Raw genomic sequence first — 12,138 nt, 5'->3', positions numbered from 1 at the left:
CGAAATAATTCTCGGAATGGATTGGTTATCAAAATTCGACGCCCAAATTAATTGCGCTCACAAAACCGTTCGTTTATCCTTATCGAATGGAAGTTTTCTCGAATTCCGAAGCTCGTACAATCCGTAGATTCCTATCATTTCCGCGATCAAAGCAAGAAAACTTATTCAAAAAGGACACCTATGTCATTTGGTCGACATAGTGGAAACTCTCAACGAAGATAAAGCCGACATTTCCAAAGTGCCAACCGTTTGCGAATTTCCCGATGTCTTTCCCGAAGATCTCCCCGGTCTTCCGACCGATCGTGAAATCGAATTTGAAATTAATTTGATCCTCGGCTCCGCTCCTATCTTGAAGGTACCTTACCGCATGGCGCCATTAGAGCTAAAAGAACTCAAAGACCAAATTCAAGATCTTATCGACAAGACGTTCGTCTGCCCTAGTTTTTCTCCATGGGGTGCTCCGGTACTTTTCGTGAAAAAGAAAGACGGAACCCTCCGAATGTGTATCGATTACCGAGAACTCAACAAGGTCACCGTAAAAAATAAATATCCCTTGCCAAGAATTGACGACCTTTTCGACCAACTTCAAGGCTCCACGGTCTATTCCAAAATCGACCTCCGTTCCGGATACCATCTATTGAAAATCAAGAAGAAATATATTCTGAAGACTGCGTTTCGGACTCGTTACGGCCATTACGAATTTGTAGTGATGTTGTTTGGTCTAAGCAACGCCCCAACCGCTTTCATGGATCTCATGAATCGAATCTTCCGCAAATATCTCGATCAATTTGTGATCGTATTCATCGACGATATCTTAGTGTACTCAAGAAATGATGAAGAACATCACAATCATTTGGAAATGGTGCTCCAAACTCTCCGAGAGAACCAACTCTATGCGAAGTTTTCCAAATGTGAGTTTTGGTTAAGACAAGTCCACTTTCTTGGTCATGTAATTTCCAAGGAAGGCATAGCCGTCGATCCAAGCAAAATTGAAGTCGTTTGTAATTGGTCAATTCCTCGGAATGTCGGAGAAATCCGAAGTTTCCTCGGCCTTGCGGGCTACACTCTCTCGTTTGAAATCCGAACTTTTCCAAGATAGCCGCTCCACTCTCTAGTTTGACCCGAAAGGATGTATAGTTTCCAAGAACTCAAGAAGCGATTAACCTCGGCACCAATCCTCGCTCTACCCGATAAAACCGGAAGCTATGTGGTCTATAGTGACACCTCCAAGCACGGGCTCGGAGCCGTCCTAATGCAAAATGGGAACGTAATTGCATATGCCTCTAGAAATTCAAAGACTACGAGAAGAATTACCCGACGCATGACTTGGAACTCGCGGCAGTCGTGTTCGCCCTCAAAATTTGGAGACATTACCTCTACGGCGAAAAATGTTCGATCTTCACCGACCACAAAAGTCTCAAGTACTTCTTTACTCAAAAAGAGCTCAACATGAGGCAAAGAAGATGGCTTGAATTAGTCAAGGACTATGATTGCAAATACTTTACCATCCCGGTAAAGCCAACATTGTCGCCGACGCTCTTAGCCCAAAATCCATGTCCGCCTTTATCATTAAACCGCCGCTCGAATCAACTATTAAGTCCTCTCAAGACCATGATGATCAAATTTTCAAAATCCGAGAAGGCTTAGCAACCGGTCAAAATCTAAATTTCTCGATGACCGACGGTAACATCTTGAAATTTCAAGGGAGAATAACAAGGGAGAAACTCGGTGGAATATATTTATGCGTTGACATATGATAATAACTCCTCTATGCATATACTATTGGAGCTGAAATAGGCCTTCTCCTCTCTAGTTATGGTCGACAAAAAATGATCATTCACAAAATTGACACTTTCATTAGTCAGTGCAAGAATTGCCATGCCCTCGAAAATAATGAGTGGATATGTTGCTCACAAAATCGGGATAAACAAACTCGATAAGATCCAAAAAGAGATCTGCAGAATCACGAACCAACATGTCATCGGGAATTTCAATTCTAGAGTCACCATCATTGACCTCACCAGCATCGCCATTACCGATTCTCAATATCCACTCCGCAAATTCTCTTATTTCGTTTGCATTGGTGGAAGAGGAGGACAAATGAAGTCTCATGTTCTTGTTCAACTTCATAACCTTACATAGTCTACACAACGATAATGAATTGATTGTAGCATGAACAATGTCTTGTCTCGATTCTTTCAACACAACTGGCAGAATTTGCCGAAAGTCCCCTCCAAGAACTACAACCTTGCCTCCGAATGGCATGTCTGAATCAAGTATTGATTTTATTGTCTTGTCAAGTGCTTCGAAACAGTAGATGTGCATCATCGGTGCCTCGTCCTATATGATATATTACCTTTGCTTTAGACAACAATTCTGCCTGTGGACTTTGTGGTTTGATGCTGCATGTTGAGCTCTCATGTACAATTATTGGCAGTCAGAATCTCGAATGTGCAGTTTTGCCACCGGGAAGTAGAAGCGAAGCAATGCCACTGGAAGCAACATTTATAATTGTTTCGCCTTTTGAACAGATAGCAGCCGATCAATTTTTCCATATGAAAGTCTTTCGCGTTCCTCCATGCTCATAAAGAAAGAACAGTTCACCTCTCTTATTTGTAACAACATCCATGATATCATTAAACACTTTTTTCTGCTCATCAGTAATGGATGAAAGGTATTTCTTAAGTTTTTGACGCATTGTATCAACGTCATAGTCCAGCTTGTCGAGAAATAATTTGTTTACTGTGGCGTCCATCATCGACCCATTCGGGATCGGCATTGAGGGAAAGTTACTCAAACTTTTGATGTTGATTTTTAATATGTTAAGCGTAGTTTCTCGGAGCATCGTCGGACACAGGTGGACCTTCAATATAGTTTAATATGAAAAATTAACACAATGTGGCTATTATAAAAATATATACTTTTAATTCAAACATTTGTAGTAAATTGTGAAACAATATAAGTCGTATTGTCATACCTGAATTGGTACGACGTTGTTGTAGTCCGTACGTACTGTCCTCCGCCAATTTCTTCCAGCAACACTCCCACACATATTCCGTTATGCTCATATTATTCGCAACTAAAAGTACGACAAAGAATTGTCTCACAAAGTGACGATTGGCCCAGTCGTTTGCCTCCTTTATGCCAGTTATGTACTCCTTATTGTCGTCTAACAGCCCCAACGCAAAACACGCATCTTTAAAAATTGTGTAAACGTGATCCTCAATTCCCCTAAGATCATCGTAACACGTGCAAAATAAGATTATTATTGTGAGAAAGAAAGAAGATTATGATATCATTTACATATATACAGTGGCGGATCCAGGATTTTTGCCAAGGGGGTTCGAAATTGTAGAATAAAAAATTAAAATATCACTTTATAAAAATAGTGGACCAAAAATTTATAATTTACAAATTTTAGGTGAATTGTGGAAATATTTAAAGACCAAAAAGTTGAAAAATGTTAAGATTTCAAAAAAATTCCATTATTGTGAGGGTGGGTTTCGAACCCATGACCTATTAATAAAAAAACACATATCTTAACAACTTCAACCAACTGCATTTTCTCTTATTTTATGTATAATAATAATATGTACTGAAAATCAAGGGTGTGCAACTGCACACCCTAGACCATGGCTACATCCGCCACTGCATATATACAATAATAAGATTATTGAATTGTTGTCCAAAATCATGTCATCGTGAAGTTCTTCATCGTGAGCCGAAAATCTTGCAACCCTTGCATGTCATCGCAATTTAATATTTTATTACAATGTTACCGGTTATTATGTACACAATGATGATATCCATGTATATACTACATCAAACAAACAAAAAATAAATAACCCAAATTAAAAGAAAGCAAACAAAAAAAAAGACGATCCAAACAAAAATGTTGAGTTGGTCAATAAATTACAACAATACAATGAGTCAATGACACAAGATTTATTCATTGCAAAATATAAAAATCATTCCTTCAAAAATATTTAATATGTAAACTACAATAACAAACAATAATGCTTTACTTAGTCAATAAAAAACACTACAATGAAACAAAAATAAGAGCGTAAAATTTAAATGAAAAGAATATTGACATCAATAATATAATTAGAAAAAATCAACAAAAAATAAATAGAAAAGGGATATATAAAGAATACAATATTGACAAAAATAAAAACAAATGAAAGTGAATAACAAACAAAAAATAAGAATGACGAAATTATCAATATTTAGCAAACAACAATACATTGGAAAACAATAAGAAGGAACAATAATGCAAAAAGAATATCAAGAACAGCAAAATAAGAATGAAATCCAACAAATTTTTTTTTATCAAGAACAACTAAATATTGAAATGAAAACAAAAAAGTTAATGCAAAATAGAAAATGAAAACAGAACAAACAAAAGAAAAATTATGTGTGTTGGGGCTTGCTATGTGAATAAATGATTGAAAACAATAGAGTATTTATAGTGTTTAGGATGTGGTATAATAAGATTTTTCAGATTTTGATAAATTAGGAAATTATATTGTTATTATTAATATATTGTGTAATTAATGTGGAAGAGATCCACATTGATTAAATATAAATGGATAAATTATCAAGCTTTCCATGATTTGTATACTAAAAATGATATCATAGAAAAAATGCAGATTCTTTGAATGTAAATTGAAATGTATAATTTATTACAAACTAATGATTCCGTCGGTTGAAAAAAGTGGATTTGGTGGAGGAATAAAATTTATACTTTAATAATAATATGTGTAATCAATAGTACATTACATGTAAAAATAAAGTTTGAATAAAATATAGGGGAAATTGGCTAGACACCCCTAATTATAGACTTATATAGGTGGAGGTCCATTCTATTAGATGAATATAGCTATAAGTCCTTAGCCCAATAAAATTAATGTAAATTAAATTAAATTATTAGTGTATAGACAAAAAACACCCTCCTCAATTAACAATTAATTTTATATGAAAGTGGTTAACAAATCCCACTAATTACTCTTCCTCTCTCAATCCACTCTCACGTGCCCCCTTCTCTCTCTCTCTCTCTCTCCTACTCATTCTCTCTCTCCCTCCCCAAATATACGCCCCCTCTTTCTCTCTCCCTCTCTCTATTCTCTTTCTCCTCTCTCTGTATCTCTTTCAATTTAATTTTTTTAAGTTAACTTTTATTTTTGTTTCTATTTTTTATTTGAATTTCATTCCATAAATACCAAAAAGAAATTGAATTGCAAAATAAATTAGCAACATGAATAGAAAACTGCAAACTGCAATTTGTAATATTACATTTTTTTTAGTGTTATTGTTTGTATATAGATTATGCATATCATATTGTTCAGTTTGTTGTTTGTAATTAAATATATGTAGTTTGTTGTTTACAATTAAATATAAACGATGCATAATCCATATCCTACACGTAATTTGACATTGATTCTGTGAACGTCCGATGCATTTAATATTGCTTTTCCTTTCTTCGATCGTGTTGAACAATGACTTGATCATTTTTTTTTTTTGCAGTGGATGTTGAATGTGAAACAAAAAGAGATAATGATTGTACGATACAAACAACAAATGTAATAGTTGCTAATATTAACAGTCGTTAATTACAAATTGCAAATACAAACAGTGAAGGCAAATTGTACACGAAAAATGATAAAGAATGAAGTACAAACTGTAAATTGTAAACTCGCAAAGTTATTTGAAACGACAAAATATGTTTGTAAATTCGATGTCATGTTCTTGGTTTTTCTTCATCAATTGATCCAGGGTTGCATTCAGATGTTTAACTTGTAGTCGCTTCACGGATTGAAAGTGCCTTGCTACGATGCCATCCCTCGGTTTATGACTGCTTTTTTTAAACGTTATATTCATGCCGGTGGCGCCGCTTTTTACCCCAAAAATCAATTGGCACTCAATAGGGCTTAACTGAAGCTCTTTTCCACCAATTATAAATCGACGTTTATTTTTGTCGTACGTCACGAGAATTTTATATATTTGTTGTACAGACTTACGGACTTCCTGCGTTGGGATCTCTCTCCTCATAAACGGCGGTATAAATTCTGCAAACGCGGTCCTTTGAACACATTCAATGTGACGTCCATTAAAATTATATTTTTTGAAGAAGCGGACAACAGAAACGAGTGTTGCACGATATTTCGGATTTGGAACTGCTGGTTCTATTGCCTGCTCAACTGGTGCCCTCAAGCTAGGTGCTATTGATTTTGTTTTCACTTTTTTTGACGATGTTGAACCGGCATTTAAAGGCGTGTTCCGTTTCTTTCCCGCGACTAGTTAATTTAAAAAGAATGATTATACGATATTGAACAACAAATGCACGCTTTGAATTCCAAGATGCAAACTCATAACAAAAAACAACAACAATACTAAGTACGAAATCATAACAACAAAACTACTAAGTGCAAACTCATAATAAACAAACATTGATTGAAACTACCACTAACGAAACTCCTCAAATATGCTATGTGCAACTTTAAAATGCAGCCCATAGTTGGTTATTGTAATTTCAATTTACATTTTTTTTTTGTTTTTTTTTAGTTTATACAAACAAAAGCATGTCTTATTTTCAAAATAGGCTGCCATATGCAATATTAACCCAACTACGTCCGAATCAAAATTTTCAGGAAATGAGTTTTTTGCAAATGAAAAACGAATAAATGGGTTCTTCAAAGTACCAAAAAATATAAAATCAAAAAATTTATTATTTGAACAAAACTGGTAAAATGTGGAACTCCAAAACGAACATATTGAAATTCAACTTGCAAACTCATAACAGAGAAATGCAAATAGCAAAGTCAGAACACATAATTAGGTTCTTCAAATGTATTGTTTTAGAATAAACATAACCAAAGTCGTAACATACACAAACCCCTCAATTTACCTGATTTCGGGGATTGGAAATCATCATCATCCTTTGCTGTTAAGGGGAAAAAAAGGGTTCTCAAATTATTATTGAAATATTTGAAATAAATAGCAAACAAACTAAATACAAAAGGATCATTGATTACCAAGACTTAATCGTGTTTTGGCCATCGTATGAACTCCAAACAACAAACCCTAACACCAGCCGTTGATTCCGAGCAACAAACAATTTGTAAACTGCAAACAAAACGAAGTCAAAGTGGGCAACAACAATTTGTAAACTGCAAACAAAACGAAGTAAAACTGCAAACGACAAACACCCAAAACGACCTGGTACCCAAAACGACCTGGTAAAACGACCAAGAACCCAAAAATTGAACAGCAAATTGAACAGCAAATCGAAAACTGCAAACGACCAAATCGAAAACTGCAAACGACCAAGAACCCAAAAAACGAAAACTGCAAACTGCAACAAATCGAAAACTGCAAACAACCAAAACACCCAAAACTGCAAACGACCAATAACCCAAAAATTGAACAGCAAATCGAAAACGAAGACAAAATGCAAACGGCCTGGTAAAACTGCAAACGACCAAACACCCAAAACCTCTTGAAGGATTCAAAATTCGTGGTGAGATTTTCGATTTGAAGAATAAGGGGAGAAATCGAATTCAAGATTTTTGCAATTGGAATTTCGGATTTGCAGTATAATAGGGAGAGAAATGGGGGATTTGATTTTGAAGATATATTTTACCGTATATTACTAGAGATATTGATAGGGGTACTTTTGACAAATTATAAATACAAAAATTTGCTGGAAATTAGAGTTTATTAGGTGGATTTTAACACATATAATCTCTTATAGGAGGACCTATAGCAAATTGCCCCTAAAATATATTAGTAATTAAAAGATAATGGAATACCTAATTGAAAAAGAAAATGAAAAAGACAAAAAGCATATATTTGAGGCAAATTAAGTTTCGGGAATAAAATAGTTGATTGAGTTGTTTTCGACCAACAATTTGAGGCAGACTAACGCCGCATAACTGTTTATAATAATATTATATATATATATATATATATATATATATATATATATATATATATATATATATATATATATATATATATATATATATATATATATATATATATAAAGATTTTAATTGATATTGTCGGTTTTCTAATCCGAAATATAGTTAAAAATAAAAAAAATTAAATTATATAATGATTAATAAATAATGTATAGCATTATATAATAAATATATTAAAACACAACAATAAAAATTTCGAATTCTACTAATATTAATTTAGTTTTTAAAATGTAATCAAAGTTGTTATGATATAATATATTATTTCCATATTAAAATACTAATTAATGATTCGGGCAACTTTTTGGTAAGTTCGATAAATCGTCAATTAATAGTGGTAAATAAAAATGGAAGATATCAAAGTAATAAATAATGACATGTGTCAAAATGAATAGGATGACATGTAGATTTCCACGTGTCGATGACATGGATGCCAAATGTCGTAATTTTAAGCAATGAGGGTTTCAATTTATATATTATATAGATAGATAGAACACTATAGACTTGTATTTAAATGCCCCATGCTAAATTACATCATATAAAATATTCTCTTCCAATTTTAGAAATAAAAATAGCTTTTAAATTGCCTTTATTATTTTTAGAAAATAAAATCAGTTTCATTGAATCTAAGTAAAATTAGTAAACTACTTTTACAGAAGTACAAGTATTTGATCGATGCCCATTATATTTTGGGAGCCCTTAGCAATTGGTATAGCTACTCAGAAGAAAATACACCTCTGATTGTTCTTACATGATATAGTCCCTAATCCAAGGGTTACCACTCAAACTAAACTGAAAATATTCTCAAATATGAGATAGTTAAATCTGTTATTTTTTTTGTTTTCCCACTTTTTTAGTTGTGTTTCTCCCTCTCTTTCATTTGCACTTTCGATTCCTCACACTGTGACGGTGTCATTAGTAATTCTGAGTATGCGTTCAAAACGACGAAAGTAGTTTAATATTTGTTTTACAAGACAAGAGAAATAACAAGTAGAGATATACAATACAAATTCCTTTTTTTTTTTTTTTTTTGAGAAACCGTAGCGAAGAGGAAAAATGTCAAACAGTTCGGATCAATTGATAGTATGTTACGCTCCAACAATGATAACGACGAATGGTATTTGGCAAGGGGATAACCCGTTGGACTACTCTCTGCCACTATTCATATTGCAGGTCTTGCTCATCATCGTTACCATTCGTTTTCTTGTTTTTATCTTGAAGCCCTTTCGTCAACCTCGTGTCATTTCCGAGATCCTTGTAAGTATTCCGCTTTCATTCCTTTGTTTTTTTTACCTATTTGTGTGTTTGCTATCTCTCTTTTACATTTTTTGTATTAATTCCAATGATAAATGTTATTAGAAAACTTGCAATAATTAAATTTCGATTTTTTGAAGCATGTACAAAAAATGGTAACGCCCCTTGAACCATATGATTAAAAATTCCAATTTAAGTCTAGTATTTGTATCAGATTGCTTGTAAATACTGTTGAATTTCAGCTAATTGGATCTAATTAGGCATACACTAATCAATTATTGTTTTCTTGTTTTCCTTCTCATTTGTTACAACTGAAGATCCTTTATTGAGATCTTCGATTGGCTCATGAAATAATGTACTAAATTCGTACCTTTTATGAAAATTGTTTACAGGGTGGTGTAATATTGGGTCCATCACTGCTAGGACAAAGCAAACAATTTGCAAACAATATATTCCCACCTCGGAGTGTAATGATTCTCGAGACAATGGGAAACGTAGGCCTCTTATTCTTCCTCTTCCTCGTCGGAGTGGAAATGGACATTGCCGTAATTAGAAGCACAGGAAGAAGAACATTCGTAATTGCAATCGCCGGCATGATCCTACCGTTCCTAATCGGCGTTTCATTCGCCTTCACACTCCACGAGAGCACGCAGTGGGTCAAATTAGGCACTTTCATTTTATTCCTAGGCGTAGCGCTTTCCGTCACAGCGTTCCCCGTGCTCGCTCGTATTCTAGCGGAGCTCAAACTTCTCAACACCGAGATCGGGCGAATAGCTATGGCTTCGGCTCTCTTTAACGACATTTGTGCATGGATTCTCCTAGCCATTGCGATTGCCATAGCCGAAAATGAGTCGTTGTCTTTGTCTTCATTGTGGGTGGTGCTTTCCACCGGAGCGTTTGTTCTTTTCTGCTATTATGTAATGAGGCCTCTCGTTTGTTGGATCGTTAGAAGAACGCCCGAAGGCCAGTTGATTAGCGAAGTGTACATATGCCTCATTCTTACGGGAGTTATGATATCGGGTTTTATAACCGATGCTATCGGAACACATTCTGTTTTTGGCGCTTTCATCTTTGGCTTAGTTATCCCTAGTGGGCCGATTGGAGTGACACTAATAGAGAGACTCGAAGATTTTGTTACGGGACTATTGCTCCCACTCTTCTTTGCTATTAGTGGATTGAAAACGGACCTTACTTTGATAAACGGAGTCGGGACGTGGGCCATTCTCGGGCTTGTGATTGTTCTTGCTTGTGCAGGAAAAGTTACCGGCACTCTACTCGTTTCTCTTTACTATAGAATCCCATTTTACGAAGGGCTAACACTTGGTTTGCTCATGAACGCCAAAGGGCTGGTGGAGATGATTGTTCTTAATGTTGGGAAAGACCAACATGTATGTACTGATTCTTACTCACAATCAATCTAAAATTTGTATATCAATAATTCGAATTGTTTGATGATTAATATATGTTGATTACATCTGCAGGTTCTTGATGATAAGTCGTTTGCGATTATGATCGTAGTGGAAATTGTTATGACCGCAGTAATCCAGCCGATAGTGACAAACATATACAGGCCGGGGAGGAAGCTTGTGGCTTACAAAAGGAGAACAATCCAGAGAACCAAACTCAAAGGCGAGTTTCGTCTCCTAGTGTGCGTGCACGTTCCGAGAAATGTGCCGACAATAATCCACCTTCTAGAAGCATCAAACCCCACAAAGAAATCTCCAATTTCCTCCTACGTCCTCCACCTTGTCGAGCTCACCGGCCGTGCATCGGCCGTGCTCATCGTCCACAACACTAGAAAATCCGGCCGATCGGCACTCAACCTCGCGCAGGCACAATCGGAGCACATATTCAACGCCTTTGAGAATTTTGAGAGGCAAGGGGGTTTCGTGACAGTGAACCCTCTCACCGCAATCTCGCCTTACTCGACAATGCATGAAGACATATTCACCGTCGCAGAGGACAAACGAGTGGCGTTCATCATAATCCCTTTCCACAAACAACAAACGGTGGACGGAGGTATGGAGGCCACGAACCCCGCTTTCCGCATTATCAATCAGAGCGTATTGGCCAACGCGCCTTGCTCGGTCGGAATACTCGTAGACAGGGGACTCAACGGGTCCAGCAGAGCGTCGGCCAATCAAATGTCGCACCACCATATAGCGCTGCTCTTCTTCGGCGGGCCCGACGACAGAGAGGCGATGGCCTTGGCTTGGAGAATGTCCGAGCACCCCCGCAACAGCCTCACCGTAATGCGGTTCGTCCTCGGAGAAACCGCACTGGATACCACAAAGGGTGGAGATATGGCGGAGGCGGTGGCTAATAGTAGTATCGAGACAGGGCATGAGACATTAACCGTTTTAACCGACGACGACAGAGAGAAGGAGATGGACCAGGCGTACATAAACGAGTTTAGGGTGGCGACCATGAACGATTCTTCGGTGCACTATGTCGAGAAAGTTGTGAATCACGGAGAGGAAACGGTGGCGGCAATAAGGTCGATAGATACAAGACATGACTTGTTTATAGTCGGGAGGGGACACGGAATGATATCGCCTGTCACGGCAGGGCTTAGCGATTGGAGCGAGTGTCCCGAGCTTGGAGCAATAGGTGATTTATTAGCTTCGTCGGATTTTGCGACAACATATTCGGTGTTAGTGGTGCAACAATATGTAGGGATGGAGGGGCATGGAGAACACATACTCGGCTCGCCCGATAGCCCCCAGCACCATGTACCTGCTTTTGGTCACCGGCGGCCACCACTGCCGCCGCAGCAGGAGCAGGCTATTTTTCGACCACAACCCTAACAACTTCTCTTTCCTTTTTTTTAGTTTGTTCTTCTTATAGAGAGGTTTAGTGCATGTATATATTAATTTTGTTGAAAGAATTTTTTTTACAAGATCAA

At 36.5% G+C, this 12,138-nt stretch overlaps 3 protein-coding genes and 1 long non-coding RNA gene across 4 annotated transcripts; 1 reads left to right on the top strand and 3 right to left on the bottom strand.

The window, feature by feature from the left end:
* Positions 1-1,857: 1,857 nt before the first annotated feature.
* On the bottom strand, positions 1,858-2,265 carry LOC148770575 (uncharacterized). Its single transcript, XM_088817910.1, has one exon. It carries the CDS (start codon positions 2,263-2,265, stop codon positions 1,858-1,860), a length of 408 nt encoding a protein of 135 aa, XP_088674036.1.
* A 172-nt stretch (positions 2,266-2,437) lies between these two features.
* LOC105972124 (uncharacterized) lies at positions 2,438-3,052 on the bottom strand. Its single transcript, XM_012997067.1, has 3 exons — positions 2,978-3,052; positions 2,605-2,863; positions 2,438-2,520 (listed from the first exon to the last, which is right to left on the bottom strand). The coding sequence occupies exons 1-3, from the start codon at positions 3,050-3,052 to the stop codon at positions 2,438-2,440; spliced, it is 417 nt and encodes a 138-aa protein (XP_012852521.1).
* Positions 3,053-5,742: 2,690 nt separating this feature from the next.
* Positions 5,743-7,462, bottom strand: LOC148770574 (uncharacterized). The gene is made up of 3 exons (XR_016031254.1): positions 7,035-7,462; positions 6,908-6,943; positions 5,743-6,296 (listed from the first exon to the last, which is right to left on the bottom strand). It is a non-coding gene; the product is annotated as an uncharacterized LOC148770574 (long non-coding RNA).
* Positions 7,463-8,818: 1,356 nt separating this feature from the next.
* Positions 8,819-12,138, top strand: LOC105949471 (cation/H(+) antiporter 15). The gene is made up of 3 exons (XM_012972784.2): positions 8,819-9,236; positions 9,626-10,621; positions 10,715-12,138. Exons 1-3 carry the CDS (start codon positions 9,036-9,038, stop codon positions 12,038-12,040), a joined length of 2,523 nt encoding a protein of 840 aa, XP_012828238.2. The 5' UTR covers positions 8,819-9,035; the 3' UTR covers positions 12,041-12,138.

Source organism: Erythranthe guttata, chromosome 5, assembly GCF_056151865.1.
Source record: "Erythranthe guttata isolate IM_541 chromosome 5, IM_541, whole genome shotgun sequence".
NCBI classification, from domain to species: domain Eukaryota; kingdom Viridiplantae; phylum Streptophyta; class Magnoliopsida; order Lamiales; family Phrymaceae; genus Erythranthe; species Erythranthe guttata.
Note: the sequence above shows the minus strand (reverse complement) of the source record. Positions and strands in the feature narration are given on the sequence as shown.